The sequence below is a fragment of the Astatotilapia calliptera genome, chromosome 7 (assembly GCF_900246225.1).
Source record: "Astatotilapia calliptera chromosome 7, fAstCal1.2, whole genome shotgun sequence".
NCBI lineage: Eukaryota > Metazoa > Chordata > Actinopteri > Cichliformes > Cichlidae > Astatotilapia > Astatotilapia calliptera.
This window is the reverse complement of record NC_039308.1, coordinates 3,612,641-3,632,621: the sequence shown is the minus strand read 5'-3', so window position 1 is coordinate 3,632,621 and position 19,981 is coordinate 3,612,641. Positions and strand designations below refer to the sequence as shown.

General features: G+C 41.5%; 2 protein-coding genes across 6 annotated transcripts in view; one reads left to right on the top strand and one right to left on the bottom strand.

Annotated features, from left to right (window-relative positions):
* Positions 1-19,981, top strand: part of LOC113025114 (Golgi apparatus protein 1-like) — a 155,968-nt gene that overhangs the window by 30,818 nt on the left and 105,169 nt on the right. For 2 of the 5 annotated variants that reach the window (XM_026172547.1, XM_026172544.1), the window contains 6 exons: positions 651-752; positions 1,378-1,485; positions 1,811-1,931; positions 2,221-2,327; positions 2,878-3,041; positions 3,671-4,167. In XM_026172547.1, coding sequence (XP_026028332.1) covers positions 651-752; positions 1,378-1,485; positions 1,811-1,931; positions 2,221-2,327; positions 2,878-3,041; positions 3,671-3,734 — 666 coding nt within the window. In that variant the 3' untranslated portion in view covers positions 3,735-4,167. Of the gene's footprint in view, positions 1-650; positions 753-1,377; positions 1,486-1,810; positions 1,932-2,220; positions 2,328-2,877; positions 3,042-3,670; positions 4,168-4,688; positions 6,142-19,981 lie in introns of those variants that run through there. The other 3 variants (XM_026172546.1, XM_026172548.1, XM_026172549.1) reach the window with 3 other exon arrangements.
* LOC113025116 (fibulin-7-like) lies at positions 10,711-19,477 on the bottom strand. The gene is made up of 7 exons (XM_026172554.1): positions 19,329-19,477; positions 17,182-17,332; positions 16,791-16,961; positions 16,451-16,711; positions 16,142-16,279; positions 15,910-16,045; positions 10,711-11,618 (listed from the first exon to the last, which is right to left on the bottom strand). The coding sequence occupies exons 1-7, from the start codon at positions 19,425-19,427 to the stop codon at positions 11,258-11,260; spliced, it is 1,317 nt and encodes a 438-aa protein (XP_026028339.1). The 5' UTR covers positions 19,428-19,477; the 3' UTR covers positions 10,711-11,257.

Genomic DNA, 19,981 nt, shown 5'->3' with positions numbered 1-19,981 from the left:
GTGAGAGCCACGGCTGACTTTACCAAACCACAGTGTTAGATTAGTTTCACACCTCACATCCAGGTTTTACTGGCTCTAGGGACGCTGCTTCACTGAGCAAAAACATTCAAACTGATTTTATTTCAACAAATATGGACCTGTAATTTATTTGTTTCATCTGTTAGGTGTTGATCATACACTTACAGCTAAGAATAGTTGGGTCGGGGGTTATTCTGCTCATTTCCAGATCTGTACTTTTATTCTTTGTCTCCAGTGAAGTAGCTTTAGTGCAGCTCCTCAGTTCATCCTCTGACTGAGACTAGCTGTTTAAGTCCCTCCCCCTTAAATCAGCTTTCTTCTTATTGGTTGCCCATTGTAAACAGAAGGTTTGAACAACCTCTATACCTGTGACATTATTTCTGATATGTCCTCATTGTCTGGGATCATTAGGATCCCAGAGAAGACAAAAGACTGAGCTTTTGGCTGCTGAATAATTATTTGAAACTTCAGAAATGTTTAATTTGAGCAACCCCGGATCTGCAAGAGAGTGTTGCTCTCTATCCACACAACTTTTAATCAATCACAATAAGATGAGAAGCGTTGGTGAGTCCGCCTGTAGATGGTGAAGGAGTTATTTGTGGAATAAAAGTTTATTTTTGTGTGTGTGGCAGCGTTTGTCTCCTGACTGCGAGGATCAGATCCGGGTCATCCTGCAGGAGTCGGCGTTGGACTACAGACTGGACCCTCAGCTGCAGATCCAGTGTGCAGAAGAGGTTTGCTGCTCTCCACTTTCACTGTGACACACAGTTTATTCTTCCCATCACTCCATCCTAACTCAGGTGTTCATTTTGTGCCCGAGCACATGCGTCATAATTATTCTTATTGGGTAAATATTAAGGAATAAAAACGGCTGACATTCGCTGTGATGTAGTCATGTCTCCAGCAGGAGGTGCCAGCTGCTTGGTAATAAATTACTGCACAGATATCAGCTGTACTTTTACGTTCTACTTGCTTCTGGGTTCTTTTGGATCATTTAGAGGGGGAAACATGGATATGACCTTCCTGTGCACCTTTACATTTGAAGGCATGCATGCAAAAAGCAGCTAAATATGTTCATGAAAACAACACAAGTGCTAAAATTAAACAGAGTAAAAATATGAATGTCTTTCATGCACACGTGTTGCTCCTACGCTTCGTTCTGTCAGAAGATGTCGAACAAAAGATGACTGGATCGTGACTGAGGCAACAGATTTAAGAGAGAAATATCATCAGAGTTTAAAAATATGGATTATTGAAGCGCTGCTGAGAAGCCAGAATGTGACTCACAGTGAGCAGGCAGGAGCTCAGAGGGGCTCTGACAGCATTAATGGCTTTTTATTGATTATTGTGTGTTTGCAGATCTCCAGTCTGTGTACAGAGGAGGCAGCAGCTCAGGAGCAGACAGGACAGGTGGAGGAATGTCTGAAAATCAACCTGCTGAAGCTCAAGAAGGAAGGATGTAAGAAGGTAAAACGAGCTCACCGCTGCCTTCACTGACCACTCAGACAAACAGACCATCATTTGGATTTCAGTTTCAGCTGTAGACGCAAAGTAACCGTTTCTTTTATTATTTCATTTTCATTTACAAACTCTTATTCTTATGATAGAAATCAAGCGTACCTCTTTGAGTTACAGTGATGTAACTGTGGCTATTTTCTGGCATCAATGTTTAAATGAATCTTTTATAAAGAAAAGGAGGAATCGCACTACAGAATCAACTCATGATCCTTTCTTTCTAGAAGCTTTTCTAACAACACATTTATGCTCCTCCTCTCCCACGCTGACCCCGCAGGAGGTGTTGAACATGCTGAAGGAGAGTAAGGCGGACATCTATGTCGACCCCGTCCTTCACACGGCCTGCGCTCTGGACATCAAACACCACTGTGCTGCCATCCCACCCGGCAAAGGACGCCGTGAGTCAAACTCACTCAGAAGTCATGTGACTCAGACACGAAAAACAAACATCCCACTTTTTATTTCAACGACTGGCTGCTATTCAGCGGCCGTCAGAACAAAAGAAGGGCAAACTTTAATTTTGCTGACTCCTGCAATGCAATGTTATTTATTTTTAATCAGGTAGAGAAAAGGTAGCAGAAACAAACTGCTTCTTCTGCATAATACACAGAAACTACAATCCATCCATCCAAATTCTGTTTGTCTTTCAGTTTATTTATATCTAATGGAAGTTTTGTGTCCCATCAGAAATGTCGTGCCTGATGGAAGCGCTGCAGGACAAACGTATCCGTCTGCAGCCCGAGTGCAAGAAGAGACTTCAGGATCGCATCGATATGTGGAGCTACGCTGCCAAGGTACACGCACCGAGCAGGGAAACACCTGTGACACACGTGCGCACATTTGAGGAGGGTGGAGGTCTGCAGGTGCTATCAATCAAGTTCAGCATAACAAGGACCGAGTTACATGATTTGGCTTCACTTAATCTATCGCAGGATCTTCCAAGAGTGGGAGTGCTATTTTCCAGAGCTCTGACTGGTGGTGATTTTGTATGTCTTGCTCTCTTATCGTCACATTACCTGCTCCAGAGTAAGTTAGGCCTGCAGCATAGGTTGCTATGTTAGTGGTCATTAAAACCAGCTTTAAACCTGCTTTAAACCTGAAAACACAAGATTAAACCTGAAGTTGTCGCCTTTGACCTTTTTGAGTCAGTTTTAAGAGACTTTTATTTTGAAATTGATTACTTTAATTCAACATGCTTTTACCTCATAATTGGGCGATTGAACACATTTTTATTTTTTATCGAAATATTTTTGAATAATTAATTTGCACAAAAGTTTAAAGGTGCTTTTATTTTCCCTCTGAAATGACGCAGGCTTTTAATTCTTTCTCTCTGCCGTCCACCAGGTGGCGCCTGCTGAGGGACTTGGGGACTTGGCCATGCAGGTGATGACATCGCCGTCCAAGAACTACATCCTGACCGTGATCTGTGCCGGTGTGGCGCTGCTCTTCATGATGGGGCTGTTCTGCGGCAGGTTCACCAAGCGAGTCACTCAGGAGCTCAAGGACAGGTAGACTCCGCCCCCCCCTCTGGGGTCAGGACATATTTAACGACCGCAACTGAAAAAGACCTCCTCGCCATTTCACCCCTGATGCTCCTGAAAGTCCACCGCATCGTCTTTACTTTCCTCCTGCAAGCTTTTTCACCCTCTCTCACAGCTGGGGCCATCTACATGGGAATGACATTACCCACAATCCTAGCTGTCAGAGATTTTCACACATTCTTATCTGATATATCTGGAGGGTTTTTTTTTGTTTGTTTTTTAACTCTTTCTCTTTTTGCTGTTGGTTTAAGGGGCAAGGATAGGGAGGGGAATTGGTAAGAATGTGGGGTCGGAGGTCAACGGTTATAAGTCAAGGTGAAAAAATGAAATGCGTAGGTGTAAATGTGTAGAATGCAGGGTGGGCAAATGCTCATGTGTAATAGAGCAGTTTAATGACTCCAGTATTTTATTGATAAGAGTGTGTGTTGCTGTGAAGGTATGTGTGTGTGAGCGCGAGTGTGTGTTGCTGTGAGGGTGTGTGTGAGATCCAAACTGTCTTTATGCCGCCAGATTGTTTTCTCCTTCTGCTTGAACAGGTTTTTGGAGTTTATTACACTTTTTTCCCCCCTTCTTTTTTTTGTGCTGATTCATATTAGATTTTATCGCCAAGGGACTGCCAAGTGGGCGGTGCCAGCCAGCCCTCGACCGAGCCACAGATAAAGAGGCGAGGGTGGGGCCACAGAGTTGCACCTCACACACTTTGGCCAACTCGCTACAACCGGAATCGCTTGTGGTTATTTTACTTGGGTTTTTTTGTTTGTTTTCTCCAGATGGAGAAACCTCATCAATCCGGTGTCTTATTTTCCCACAGCACAGCCTGTGTCATAAATGCACCGTGTGTGTCCACCTGCTGCTCCCATCATTGCCATCTCGGGTGGGATTTTTTTTTTTTTTTTTTTTTAAAACATCACTCTGCTCAGACTGGGATGGAAACCAGACGTTTTGATTGCCGCCCATCGCCGCGCAGAGTGGCTGTCGGTTTTGTGCTGGTTGGCACGAAAAAGCTGAGAAGCAATGCAGGAAAAAAATAAAGACAAAAAAGAAACAATTCTAGATTACTATAGAGATGTGAACATTTTTGTGTAAAAATGATACTGGAATCATTGCACATCTTTCGTTCTTTTTTTTTTTTTTTTTTTTTTTTAAATATCTATAAATATATATATATTGTTTTGTCATAGCCTTATTTATTTGTTTACTTTTTTTTTTTTTTTTTTTCATCTATTATTTGAATGTTCTCTGGTTGCCTTTTCTCCAGCGAGACTCCCTTCTTCCTGCAGGAGGGGTGGGAGGAGGGAGAGGAGAGGCAGGGCGGGGGGAGGCAGCAAAGGTGTGAACACCTCCAGGTGTCGAACTCCTTGAGGAACTAGTGGATTTTCACGTGGGACAGTGCGGATTTTGAAATGCTGCATGCCTCCAGCTCCGTGTTTTTATTCTTGGGCTTGACCAGAGTCACTTTGCATGATTCCTGGTTCCAAATAATCTTTATTTGCTTCCTACTGGTTGACTGTTCCTCCTAAGAAAGAGGTCTGAGCAGCAGATGGGGGTAAGGCTTGTGTGCCTGAGATGACCGGATTAAGGATATCTTCTCTTTTTCTCTCTCTCATCATACAGATCCAGGATGTAGAGCAGCCTGAAGCCTGAGCTTTCCAGTTACTGTACATACACTGGCCTCGTTATTAGAAACATTGTAATTTTTTTTTTTTTTTTTAATTTTAACATTAACATCCATCAGTTCAACAGAAGTTGTGTAGGTTCACCTGAGGCAGTGTCGAGCAGCAGAATGCAGTTCCGCCATTGTCAACTTGATGCCGACTCCAGCATGAGTCAGTGTTCAAGGTTACCGCAGAAATAAAAATGTTTAAAGCTTGTCACAAAAATCATTTTGATCTCTGTAGATGGTTTCTCCTTCATAGCTGCACTCTGGGTAAATTCATTCGTAGCTCACCTGGTCCAACTTTGTGAAGACTTAAAGTTGGGTGAGGGTGTGCCGACACTGGCAACTAATTAGAATCACTGAGCTCTGGAACGTGTTTCGGGTGTCTTCTCCTTTGATGATGATGATGATAATGAATATGACTTTGACGTGCAGGTAATTCTTCTAACAAACCATCCAACAGGTCTCTGCTTTAGTAATCGTGGCATTGTCTTTATTTTTTCGCTTGTTACTTGCCACTAATGACTCTGTTACTGTAAAGTTGTCTCAACAGCATTTAACAAAGCATGAGATATTGCCAGGTGCATACCAGTTTTTACCACGAGATGGGGCAACAAGGCAAGAGATTAAGAGCATGTTCTTAGTCTCTTAAGGGAAGGCAGAAATATTTCAGTACACCCCCTGGAAGAATTCTGCCCCCTGGTGGTGAAAGTGTTACAAATGTTACCTTTAACACTAACTGGCAGGTTATGCACACTCACACAGTTTACAACTCTCCCCTCTCGTCCAGATACGGTCACTCTGGCTCTGTAAAAGCATATACACAGACATATATAGTCTGTGGTTCTGTAGAGGAGGACGGATTGCTCGGAGGGCGTGTTTGCGACGCTCAGCCTGCAGGTCGATGCCCGAGGAGGCGTTCAGTCTCATATAAACACGTGTGAGCAAACACTAAATCGAGGGCCTCTCCTCTCCCTGCGTGAGCTGATCACATGTACATGTGTATGATACTGAGTGACGATAACTTGCTGTAAACTACATGTACCGTTCCCCTTCTAACTGTTGAAGCTTGGCGTGGTGAGCGCTGCCCTCTCTGCTTGTAAATGAGACGTTCTGCTTCATTGAAATGCCTTTTTTCCATCAGATTTTGTTTGTTTTTAAATCGAAGTGTGCCTAACCGCCGTCCCGCTGTACAGGACATCCCAGACGACCTGTTGCACCCAACAGAGGGTGACGTGTGGCGTATTTGACCGATCTTTTTGTAAAACTCTCTTGTTTGTTTGTTTGAATCCATTGAGCTCCTGATTGGTTTGGGGTTTTTTTTGTCCACTTTTTTTCTTTTGTTGTTGTTGTACAGATGAAAAATTGGACAGTTTGTTAATGATAATAATAAAGTCTGCAAGGTTTCTACTCCACTGTTTCTTTATTTCAAATCCGGCTCAACCAGAATTTACGCTGTGAAATGTAATATCTGTACATGTGGTAATACTTGAGCCCTGCACTAAATGTAGTGCTTTTTTTTTGTGCATCTATATAAACTTTGAGGAAATGTTTGATTCCAAGTGGGACAGATGTTTGTTTCTACAGTGAGGTATTTGTGTGACATCTGGATGTAAATGAATAGGAGCCAGAGCGGGTGTCCATGTATATGGCATATGTATATGTGTCTGCTTTTATAATATGGAAAAATTGAGATTTGCTAAAAATGCACTTCGGTTGCTGAAGTGATATTTATGTGGCATCAATGAGTAAGTTTAAGATGCCTTCAGAACAGACCCTTACATTTAGGAAATAAGTTTCCTATTCTTTAGGTAATTATGGTAAAACTTTTCTTTGTTTTCACATCAGTTTGTGGGGCTTCAGCTCAGTTTTTTTGAAGCTTAAAAAAAATCCCAATTTAATTTTGAAAGGTTAAAAGTTCTCATCTTAAGAAACCGCTGTGTCCAAAAATCTGCGTGTAGTGTTGGAAGAGACCAGCTCGAGCAAAGTGTGGATCGGGCTGTACTTGCATGTAGTTCCAATTTGTACCACAAGGTGGCCCAACTATTTAAACTAGTGTTTGTGTAACCAGGCACATCACTAAAAACACTTTATATACCACACTGCCTCGGAGACAAATCAAAGCCTCGTGAGACTAAAACTGTCCTCCGTGGTTGAAAGTTTGAGTTTGCAGTGGGCGATCACAAAAAATCAAAACCATGTGGTGGCGTCCTTCGTTGTCAGACTGCAGCTCTCAAGCAAAATCCCGTCAGTGGCCTCAAACATCAACATCCAGACAGTTGCAGTGCTGTGGCTTCACTCTCATCTCCAACTATAGACTCTCTCGGTTGCTCGCTGCACAATGCAGTACAAAGTTAAGCCCCAAAACGTGAATGAATGCAGTGAAACTTCCTCTGAATTAAAGGACATGTTTTGCGGTTGTGCAAACTAAATCACACACAGTACCTTTTACGTTACAGCCCACCATTGTTTTAGGCGTTTTGCTGTAATCTGGCTTCCCCTCTGCAGCCTGCGGCTCCAGTGTTTTTCACTCTGGTCTTTCCTGCTTCTATTTGTGAACAGCACTCGCTCCATTATCCAGAACAATAGACCTTCACTCACAGAATGAAATGGTGCACAAAAGCCGGAGCGCCCAACAGTGATGCAGCCATGAATCCACCCGCTTTCCCTTCAAACTGGGTGGGGCCGAGCACTGTCTAAACTGAAATACTGGGTGACATCACCTGTGTGTGCATCAGTGAAGGCCTGAACGAACACATCCAGGTGCTTTGATACACTCTCACAACTGAGAGTAGATCTTTACTTCCCCTAAGAACAGTTTTCTTCTGACTTTCACACTAAGCTTTATTAGGTAGGGCAACGTTTTAGGCGGACATGGATGTACCTGAACCATGAAAACAAAGTATTTTGAGTGCCTAACTCTATCCTGCAGATGAACCTGGAAGCAAAGAGCATAAAGGTCAGAGTGGGATGTGAATAAGCGTGATAGCCTTAAACTTGCTCTGCCTAGTTTCCCTCCCTGACACAGGCTTGTGAGTCGTCAGTGGTGGACCACTTTTCCTGAAACACTGATATCTTTTCTAAATCTCCTGAACAAACCTGGCTGATATGAGGTGCGTGACTCTCGAGCTTGGCGGTGTTTTGATTCGTGGTGACTTCCTTGTTGTTGCTAAGCAGCATTTATCTGGCCATTGCTGCAAAGACTAACAGAATTTCCACGAGGACGATAAATGTGATTTACGTATTTTCTCAATTTACTGAGCATTTCCTCATCTTTGCATTAAACTTGCTAAAACTACAATAACCAACTGCTTTGAATTAATGAGACCTTTAAAACCGCCTGCATATTTCTGGAGAGTTTTTGATACGTTACTAAGCTGAGACCACAACAAGGTACTTAAAGATGTGAACGTATGAAGTGATTCCAATTAAACTAAAGGGGGGAAAATAATCAAATGCAGGGAACGTTGTATTCCATCATGATATTCCCCTTGTCTCATGGTGGGGCTGATCTGGCAGTGTGGATGCTTCTCCTCAAACATCTGTGTTCTGCGCTGTGCTCTCTGTACTCTGTGAGACTCTCTGCAGGCATGCAGGGTAAACATACATGTCTGCGTTTGTGCTGCCTGTTTTTATGTGTTCTGTCTGACCCGTGGAGGCTTCGGGCCGTCTCGCAGAGCCGTGTTAAATTCTTCAGCCCTGCAGACCGAAACGCATGGAAGTCATATACTGCACAAAAGACAAACTACAGTTTATGTTTTTAACATTTCAAGACAAAAAACATACCTTCCATTATTTACAGCTTTTAACTCGGCACATGTTAAAGGCTGACGCGATGTCGAGGTAAATGTGTTTATTCTGTAGTTTGGGGAAAATCATAATACAAAGTTTGCGAACAGTATCAGCAAAGACCTTGAAGTTTTAATACAGAGTAAAAATGCTGAGCCTGCACAGCCACGGTGTATCAGCACCTCTGATGACGTTATCATCAGGTAAATCACCGCAGGTTTTTCCAGAATCCTTCACCTTGCAAAGCCTGATGAATCATGAAATAATTGCCATATAAATTATTTTACTTTATTCCATTCAGCGTTTTGGGGCAATTTATTTAGGAACAAAAATCGTCACACTGATGATGTAGAGGTCTCAAAAACTCATGTCAAATACGTTACAGGGTTAAATGCTTCTCAGTATTTGAATCATTGGAAAATCCAATAAAACGATTGCTTAGACAATTTACAGACGGTTAGATGTGCTAAGCTGTGTTCGGGGTTAAATGATGTCTTTTCATTATGCTGGATACATTTTTATGGTCTTACAGAGCTTCAAAAATGTTTTATGAAGGGAACATTTAACTAACTCGTTCCCAGAAGACAATATCTCGTTCCAGGTGTTCTCATTTCCCACAAGAGGATAACTTCTTTTCACAATACAATTACCCTTAAAAACAAAATCACACCAATACCTCCTGAGAACATTCAACATTATGCACTCCACACTGTATATAAATGCCACTTGTTTTGCACATATTCAACTCTGTATATTTTATATATTTTATTATTATTATTATTATTTTTTTTTTATTATTATTATTATTTTTTACTATTTAATTTGTAAAAATGTGTATACACACACACACACGTAGGAAAATATTTAGTATACACATCCAGAAATGCATACACTATTATATATTGTACATATATTTATTAGTTTCAGGTTGGCCATTCTTGTATTTTGCTCGTTTGTGTTGTTGTGTTTGCACATCTCTGTTGCTTGTGGGGCTCGCACACAAGAATTTCACTCGCATGTGCTGTGCCAGTGTGCCTGCACATGTGATGTGACAATAAAAGTGATTTGATTTGATTTGAGAACAAGATAATGAACTTGTTCCTGGAATTCATTTAACTTGTTCAAATGGCGGATAAAAGTTTCTTATCTCCTGCACACAGCTGGTTCCCAGAAGTAGTTTGATTCCTGCACACGAGTGAAGCTTGAGGTTTAGTTTGTCATCGCTGAAGTCAAGGTTGCTATCATGTGGTTAAAGTTAGGAAACAGAGTCACTGTTTTCATGAGATCCACAACATCCTCAGCACAAGAAAATATTAAAACACAAAATGCCTCATTTTTCTTACAGAGTTTGAGAAAACAGAACTTTTGAATAAGTGATGATATCAGCTTCAGTTGTTTGAACATGTTACAGAAACCTTTGTGCTTCCTTTCATGTTCATTTAGCTCAACTAGCTGGGTTAGGCTCCTGACCTGAATCAGTGGAAGTAAGATGATGGATGGTTGAATGGATGCGTTGTTTATGGTTTTTATTGTTCCAGTGAATGGACTGGAAAACAATAACCACAGTTGTAAACATAAAAAAACAAATGTGGGCGACACATCCCTGCATGTGTTTTAAAATTGAAAGTGACATGAACTTTTACCTGTAGTTTTTCAGAGGTGATGGAAGGACTTTCTCAAACATATAATTTGCGCAACCTTTAATTAACTGGTTTGGCTGAATTTGTGCTCCAGTTCGCTGACTTTTGTTTTGCGTCCAGGGTCACTGAATTTCCTCATTTCCAGCTCCATATTTTAATGATGGCATCCGTAGAGTAGCTCTATATGACTGAAGGAAGGTTTTGTATAAACATGTGTGTAAAAAGCAGTATTAAACCTTTTAATATGAACTAAACCAATAAGGAGAATGTACAGGTTGTACTCTAACATCCATACTTAGAATGGTGCACTAAGTAGTGCCAGTGTAGCGTAGCATCCTAGCAGTCTAAGTCCAAGTTAGTGTTAGCTTTCTACAGAAGTGACTTTGGTAGAGAACAGACTCTTAAAAACGACATGTAACAAACATTAGATTAGTTAGAATGTTTTTTGGTTTTTTTTAAAGATTGTTTTTCAATACAAAATAATTTAAAATATTGAAGAATGTGATGCTAGGTGGGACCCAACAGAGTCAAGGTCTTTATAAAAACAAACAAACAACAACTTTAATTTATTCCTGTCAGTTCATGTTTCTTATTAAGGCAACTGTCTCTGATTGGCTGTCCTTCCCAAAAACAAAAGTGTATGGGAGGGACTTAAGATGACCATATTAGGAATATCTACTACTTGGTAACATCATTCCAACAGTAGAAAAAAAACAACTTTGTGAAGCCTGAGCTTTTGTCTCACAAGGTTTACTTCTACATGTGCTCACCTCATTATCTGAAACTTATCTGGTTGTGTTCAAAAACAACATATTACACATATGTCAAGAAAATGATGTAAGGCAGAGCAGGCCCACTTCAAAATCCTAAATACTAACTATTAGGTCTTCTTGGATCTGGCTATGTTATGCTCTATATACAAAATTCATATTTTTGAAAAGAACTAGAAAATTACAGTTAGTCACCTACAAAGAGGTCAAAAACACTCAGTGGTTCCACGTCCACTCTTCATCCTGCCCTGAAACGTCTTCATCAGTACAGTCAGAGTTCAGCTTATCTCCTTCTACAAACCCCGGGTAACCGTCATCGCTTCCTTTCTAAAACTCGTACGGAGACACGAACAGGGTGACCTTGGTGAGGTAGCGGCCCAGCAGGGTGTTGTGCTCCAGCTCGCTCATCTCCACCTCGGCTTCTAGCGTGGCCGGCCCCTTGATGGGCGTCACCAGGAGGAGGGTGCCCGTCTGTCTGCCCGAGCGCTGCACACTAAAGTGGCCCCGGCTGCGACCGCCGGCGAGGCCGAATCGCAGCGTGTCGCCCAGCACGCGAGCGGCAGACACCCGGAAGAGGATGCGCGGGGCGGACATGTTGGACACTACAGAGAGGAAGTGGAAGGAGATGGAGTTTGGTGCCTGAGTGCATGGCTTGTCTCCCAGCATGCACGGGTTCCTCTCACACCGCCTGAAAGAACACAAAGAGGGTAAACATTATTGGTTTTCAGTTATTCACAGGTTTTAGTCATTCTTATGGAACAACCGGCCTGCTCTCTGTCCTAATCTAAGATGAACAAGTACAAAAAACAGCAGACCGAGGCCTCAGGGCTTCAGCTGCCCTCAGCAGCACTGAATTGGATAAATGGAAGAACAAGATTTCAACATACTCAATTACAGAAGGACAACTAACTAACATGTGATCAAAAAGATTTTCTAAAACTGGCTCACTTCTCCTTAAGACCATCTTTTTGGACATGTCCAGACAGCTTTCAGAGTAGCGTCTACTTTTAAAGCACTACATGGACCCTGTGATGTCACCTCACACTTGAGGGTTATTGCAATCATAAAGAGTCCACCGTTCCCAAGCCTGAATGTGGCCTCATAGATTCACATGCACTGCTTAAAAAATCAAAGATCCAAATCAAATCAGTTTTATTTATGTAGCACTTTGGTCCACAGTTGTTGTTTTTAAAAGTACAGTACAATAGAATAATCAGGTAACATTTAAAAGGAAAGGAAAATAATAAGAATAAAATAATGACAGACTCCTACAGAATTAAAAGCCAAGGAGTAAAAATGGGTCTTTAAAATGCACGAAAACCCAGGAATGTCCTGATGTGCCTTCCTGAAGGAGTCGGATTACCTGTGAAACCTCTGTGAGGTCCACGTATCGCCTCAAGCTAAACCATTCCTGTTTTCGAGTTTTCTCATGGTTGCCCCTCTACTGCACCTGTCGTTAAAGCAACTGACACAACCAGCGTTTCTTAACTGACTAGATCGAGCTCACAGAAGGACTTGATGCTAAACTCTAATAAAAAAGTGTCATGTGTTAGTGCTACTTATATGATAAGTTAGCTGATACAAATTTCAAAACTCATCATTTAATTTGTTTTTGATTGAAATTGAATATTACTTAAACTCTCTTAAATTGACTTCCAATAAAAAAGGTTTATCATTGATTGAAATTCATTCAGAAATAATCCTTCTTACTTCATTGTACTGTATATTGTTACTGTTATTTGCCCTGTATGTCTACTGTACAAACTGAACTGGAATGACTGACTGTTCGCTTTATCATTTCAAATAAAGTTCGAAAAAAAAGTTAGCTGATACAGCAAACCAGACAAAACATGATGATTAGAACGAGAGAGCGAGAGAGAAGAAACCTGTTTGGATGCTTGACATGATCTGAAAAAGGTGATTTAGCTGTAATTTGAGAGAAGTGCAGATTATTAGTTAGAGAAAATTAATTAAACTTTTCAAGCTATCGTTCTGTCTTTGTGATGACTCTTTTGAGGGCACCGATTGGTTTTGAATAACTCTTTTCACTTCCTGTAAAATGCTTTTATATTCATCACTCTGTGACGTATATCTTTTTAATCCAGTTTAATCTGATTATCTTCAGCATGCTAATGCCTCCTACCACGTAAAGCTACACTTCATGGTTAGCTTGTGAGTCATAGTTAGCAAAAAAACATCTGAGGTCAGTCTTGGGTCAAAAACATCTTCTACATCTCCAACAAAGTGTGGTTGCGGGTTGGAACGCATTCTTGTATTCTTCATCTTCATCGACTTCCTGTCTCCTCTATAGTAGAATCCAGTCTGATTGTTTATGGTTCTCCAGAGACGCCATGATTGTTTAGTCATCCCCAGAGTAATCTGTTAAAATCCTGAAATGATCCTAGTCTCCTGAAATGATACCCTGCTCTTGTACTCATGGGTAAGGACCTGCTTTTCTCAGAAATTGACACAAACACTGAAAGTGAACACATGATTTTGTTTGTTATATGCTGGAGAGAGTGCAGGCGTACTCTGCACCCTCCCAGATTCAGAGTTAGGTTTGGGACGGTGTTTTTTAGACATACATGGCTGAAATGTTTGACAGAGTTAGTGTTTTCTGTCATATATGTTCTGTCCCAGTAGTGAACGTTCATATTAAACATAACAAAAGTTGAGTGATAATAACTCAGCATATATACAAGTAACCTCTGTGAGCCAAAAGCTCAGATGGTCTGAAACATGGACTGCCACTAAACTCACAGTTTATATGTATATTTTTTCTCTAAGTGGTCAGAGAGAGTTATCCTAGGAGTTCAATTTTCAATTATATTTTGATAGAGCGCCAAATCACAAAAACAATTGCCTTAATGCGCTTTATATTGTAAAGGTAAAGACCCTACAATAATACATACAGAGAAAACACCAACAATCATATGACCCTATGAGCAAGCGCTTTGGTGACAGTGGGAAGGAAAAACTCCCTTTTAACAGGAAGAAACCTCCGACAGGAATAGGCTCAGGAAGGGGCGGGGCCATCTTCTGCAGCCGGTTGGGGGTTGGGGTGAGTTAAAACAGCTCATTTCAGACAGAGCGTGAATGAATGAAAGATTTATTTTGAACTGTGAATCATGCAAATCTTAAAAAAATATTTTAGATAAGATTTGACCTCGAGAGGCTTTTGTTAATGTTAATATTTGACGCATTTGTAAAATGGTATCAAGGGTTGATATTTGTTAAAGGTTTTGTATCAAAGTTAGAAATTCTTTTGTGATGGCACTAATGTGAGGAATTTCACTACATACAGTCTTTTATCCTTCCTCTGCTGCCTTTTGTTCTAGTCTTATGCAAAATGATTCTTAGTTTTTAATTGATGTGTTAAAATTTTATAGTTAAAATACTTCAGAGTAACGTTTCCACTGCAAATCTTCTCAGAAAATATTTTGCAGAACCCTTGAACTAAGCCAAACACCCTGGAGAGCCTGTGTGCCTGCAATTTTCATGTTTTTTGTGACCAAAATACAGGAAACAGATGATACAACAGCTGTTTTCTGCAAACGTTGGTGTTGAATTTGTGGCTTGCTAAATCATCTTTATCCAAGTCCCTCTTTAGCTAGTGAGTCCAACAAAAGGCTCGCTCAGATTACATGCCTTTGACATCCTCTTTCAAATCGAAGATGAATGATGGGCAACTTTTACAGTAAGTTCTCCCAATAGTTTATTTTTTCTTTTGGTGGTTTTCCCCACAAAGAAGTGATCAGGTCAATCCTCATATTATTTGCTTTTCATGCAATTACTGTATTGACTGTATTTGTCTTGCAGTTTCTTGGGTTTGACTGGGGGAATTTTTGCAATTTGGCATCTCCGTGATTCCAGGTGTGGAAAAAGTACTTGAACAATCTGCTGTGGTAAACATGTCCAGTGCTGTAAACACGTTTCAAGGTTCTTGACCGATTAGCTAACTGGAGCCTGAAAACTTAGCAGTTCATCTGAGGCCAAACCTCAGCCTGACTCTCAGCCCAGATTCTGCCAGAGCTAAGAGATGGGTGGAGGAGGGAAGTGGTTAACTGTGAGGTCGAGGTCATTGTTTGTCAAATATTTCTTTATCGCTGTCCCTGTCATTGACTTTATGTCTGATTCTTTTTCTTCTGAGGTGACAGGTTTATGGTTTTGATTGTGTCTTTGTGTTTCTGGGTGCTGTTTAATTGCACTCTCGATGTGTGATTTAAATTGAGTGTAGTTCAGGGCAGTCATTCTTTTGACTGCTTGTTCGCTAGTTTCAAATTCAGACTGTCAGTTTTGTTTTCATCCACAGTTGTTGGACAAATAGACAAAGTCCATAGAACTTGGAGAGTTTCCAGATGTTTTGCAACTCTCTGGATTGCCTCAAACAGCATGTGGACTGATTTTTGACCAATGGGACAAATATCACACCACTGAGCTCATTTGAATCACAGACAGATTGTTTTGGTTTTGGGGATCAAATCACACTCTAACCTTTCTTTATTCGAGTTAATATTAGTGAGTCCCACTCACACAGACTTAGAGACTGGTTGGCAATCATTTGGCAACCATCGGTTGATAGGAAAAAGTGTCTAGCACTCGACCCACTGCTGAGTGGTTGCTTCTAGTGTGAAACTGGTTGCAAACAGGTATTTGGTGCTGTACCAAAAACCTTTTTATTATTGTTAAGGCACCACAGGTTGCCATGGTCACCAGTACTTTGCATGGAAGATGCCAGTTTGTCTGTCCACCATCAAAAACTACTTGCCAAGTAGTGCTGAAACTGTGAAAAGTGAGCTGCAAACTGGAAACTCAGACTGTTTGCCTTTAAAGTAAATAGTGAGATTCGCAAACTTTCAGATTGTACAAACTAAAGGTTTATGTGGAGATATGGAGACACAAACGGGACACAGAAGGTAAGATAGAAGAGAACAGCTCAGAGGAAGGTTGAGGAGAAAAAGGTCGGTAAGTACTCTTACATGGACGATGTTTTGATGTACGTGGCGTTTTTCAAGCGAGGACACTCCACCGTCACGCACTGGAAACCTCCGTAGGTGTTCACACACAGCTGGTCTGCTGTGCAGTTGTGCATCCGGTTTTCACACTCGTCAATGTCTGAATGCGAAAGGTCAAAGGTGAGAGGTACAACTACAAGGGCGCAGCCATCTTAAACATTCCCCAAATAGAACAGGATGACCTCTGAACTCTGACCTGTGCAGCTGCGGCCGTCTCTGGTCAGGTCGTACCCGGACGGACAGATGCAGTGGAAGCTGCCGGGTGTGTTCACGCACTGATGGACGCAGAGCAGGCCAGGCTGACCGAGGGGAAACAGATGGCACTCGTCGATATCTGAAACAGACACAAGCAAAATTCTAGTTGATTAATCGGTCGGTTGATTGAAAGAAAATTTACATCCAACAATTTTGGTTCTCAAGCGAAGACATTGAAAATCGATTTTTTTAACTGCTGAGAATGATCAGCGTTTTGTTAATGTGGTGGTTATTGGTATGGACTGATCACCTGTGCAGATGTTGTTGTCACGGCCTGATATGGTGAAGCCCACGTCACAGGTGCAGCGGGTGGAGCCCAGGAAGTGTGTGCAGTGAGAGGGTCGTACTGAAGAGGAGGGAGAGGATGACGTGGGTGACTGGTGAGAAAGTGAAGTTGCTGAAGAGGATGCTGACAGAGCAGCAGAAGCAGGAAATGATGACGAAGAGGAGGCGGAGGAGGAGGGAGAAGCGGGAGAGAAGGAGGGGAGGGAGTTGGCGGTGCTGTTGAGGTCTGAAAAGAAAAACCAGGTTTAAAAAAACAGAAGCACAAAACTTTGAAGCAGAACTGTGATTGACCTCCGGAGACTCACGTCTGCACATGGGCTGCTGACCGCTCCACTTCAGAGACTCCAGACACACTCGGGTCCGAGGACCAATCAGCTCATAGCCGGACTTGCACAGGAAGTGGACCTCGTGTCCGATGCCAAATACCCTGCCCAGTCTGCGGCCGTGAGCGGGGGGATCCGGTTTGGGGCAGGATGCTGCAAGGCAAAACATTTCTGTCTGAGATAATCTTAATCCACCTGCTGGACCTCAGAAAAGTTATACACCAGCTCAAACCCTGTGGTCATCTGGAACAGACACCAGGAACTGACGGTGCTCCAGTGTGTCAGCCTCCCCTGCAGCTCCGCCACAAACCATGCCCCGCCACAGGGACACTACACCAAAAACTCCTCCCACTTTTACCATTTATTTTTTTACCTATTTTAAAGACGGCCATGGTGCTGTTGTGCAGGGTGCTAATCTTCTTCTTTAGGGAGCGCAGGCTCTGCTGGTAGGACGTCTCATGGACCGCCAGCATCTTCTCCACCTGCCGCAGCGAGTTCAGCAGATCGTGAGTGGATGGACACTCCTGTGGGGGCGGGACGAGGAGGGGTTAGAGAAGGCCTTCCTCCATCTAATCTTTGTCTTTTTTGGCACTTTTATAATAAGCTGAGTAAATTCTGGGGCCAGAACACCAAAACCATCAGCTGACTCAAGCTCAAATGTGCACGGTGGATGTGGGTGTATACTTCTAAATGCCTCCTATCACAATAAATATTCATTAATTACTATTAATTCTATCTTTAGGCCCAAATATGAAAACACAAAGTTTTTCCAAGGTTGTAATAATTTGTTTGGCTAGAGGCAGAAGATGACCATCACATTCTGTTTGCAGGTGTGAGGTCTGCACACAGAGGTGAGGTTTTTCAGAGCTGCATTTAAGCCTGGGTGAAAACTGAACCAGAAGCGGCCGCTCGCCTCACAATCACTGTTGAAACACAGCTTAACTCGGCGCTGCTGCCACACAGCGAACCTGTGGTTTGTGTTTTCGGTGTTTGGAGGCGTTCCTTTGGTTTCTTACAGGCAGTGAAGACTAAGGAGGGTGAACCTGAGCTCTGCGTGCTGAGCTGCAGCTACTATGTATTTAAACAGACTTTGGTGTTGGTGTGAGTAATCAAACTCTAATGACAATAAAAACAAGAATTTGTTCGTGCACTTTGATTGATTTGACCAGGGCTAAGGGTGTGTCATAGTCGTTGAATTTCTTTTTTTTTATTTTAGTTTTTTGGACATTATTTAACGGTACACAAGATTAAAAAGTTCAAAGAGCTCCACTTGATTTAAATTTACCTGAATCAAATTCAAGGTCATGCTCCTGTGCACCTTTGCTCTGAGCAGAACTCCTAATGTGTCGTCTTATACTTTCTGCTTCTAGCTGGACCTTCTCCAACATGTCAGAAAGATGAATCTTCAATTTGATCTTAATTTTTTGAAGCACACAAAGCTACAGTTTGAAGATATGTGTTTGTGATGCCTGAAATTCCAGGTCAGGTCATTTCTGCTGAATGTTCTGACTCAGAAACATCTGGATATTACAGATGCTGAGAAACATGTGTCCCTGCTGCTCTTTGCCTTCAGGTTGGAAAACTGGATTCTTGAAAACTGCTCAGTCTTAGTTGGAGACCGAGCTCTCATCATCAGCGATGATTGTCTGCATAAATGTTTAATTGAGTTTGAAAAACGAGTTGATGTTTATGTTTAGCATAGAAGAATCTAAAAATATCAGCCATGCTTGAAGCTCTCAGGACTTGCAAGAGAAGATGATTATGAACATCATATGGCCAAATTTACAGAGCTAAATGGATTTTTCTTTGTTATATCTATAATCATAGTGTGTGGTACTGCACTATGCTTCAATAAATAATCTCAAATATATTTTTAATATAAAAAAGATCACGATCTTTCTCTTGATCAGATCATGTTCCAACTTTTTTGACTCTCTAAGAAATAAAACCTGGATATAAAATCATTTTGATGTCAACTTTTACTCAAAAAACATTTAGACCCAAAATGCTGACTTAAGTAATTAGATTACATGTAAATCTACCATGAAATTTTGTTACATGAGTACAATGTAAAAAAAAAAAATTAAACTTACTTCATTTTGCTTGATTTTTTTATTTGAACTTTATATGAACTTTTGATTTCATATATTTCATTTTCATTTTACTCAAAATTGTTCCTTCAGTGTCCTACTAATTAGAGAGGGGTCAGCTGACATGTTAAACATGCATTATTTTAGCTTTAGGGGATGACTTTTTTTTTCAGGAATATCATCTCCAAGACTGGGAACATTAAAGTGTTATAGCCTAAAAGCTATAAAAGTAAAATGCAAACATGATAAGAACTATTCTTATGTATTTTATTTAAGAAAAACAGTCGTAATTTTTTTAATTACATTGAATTCGATTGAATACATACATTATATTGAATTAGTCTTATGAGACCTTCGGTCCAAATATAGATGATTTCACGTTTTTCTTATTTTTTTAAAAAGCATGACCAGGTCAGACACCGGTACCAACCTGAGCAGAAGAAGAATAAATCTGATGAAGGCTGATCATCATCATCGTCAGCGTAATGACCCCAGCAGCCTTCATCCTGGAAAAAAACTCCATCCTCATGATGATCCGTCTTCAGCTCCTCTGCTGCGTCCTCAGAACTGAACCATCTCTTCTCCTGCTCTTTCTTTTCAAGGGCACTTGCCAAATTTCTCCTGCGCTCCCTCACAACCCTCCCTCCACCTCCACCTTCACCTCCACCCACCTCCCTGTCAGGCATGTTGGAGGTGGAAGCTGAAGCCAGAGGAGGAGGAGGAGGAGAAGAAGGAGGGCCCACATCTGGAACATGCTGTCCCTTCTTTCTTTTTTTTTATAAACCATCAGCAAATCCAGAAATAGACTTAAATTATAAGGAGAAGTCAGCTGGCAGTGGTGTCTTTTAATCATCCCCCGTTGTTGGGGAGTATTTCAGATTCGCTCTCCAGCTCAGGAATGTGGCTCTTGCTCCAATTACAGTCACTATAAAGCCCCACTTTTTTTGAAACCCCAAACTCGCCTCGTTGCAGCATAATGTCATGTTGCTCCTAAATGACAAGGCAGCGATATCTGAGGCAGAAGCCCCCGCCTCGGTTATCCCCCACTCAGAAAGAGAAAAAAAAGAGGTGTAGAGATCCTGG

Bases quoted from the DNA above. Each gene is read 5' to 3' on its own strand.
- LOC113025116 (XM_026172554.1), bottom strand. From the start codon at position 19,427: ATGAGGATGGAGTTTTTTTCCAGGATGAAGGCTGCTGGGGTCATTACG. The intron at 16,962-17,181 runs GTAAAAAAATAA...TTTGCCTTGCAG, and splicing joins CATGGCCGTCTTTAAAATAG to CATCCTGCCCCAAACCGGAT. The intron at 16,712-16,790 runs GTGAGTCTCCGG...TTTTCTTTTCAG, and splicing joins TCAGCAGCCCATGTGCAGAC to ACCTCAACAGCACCGCCAAC.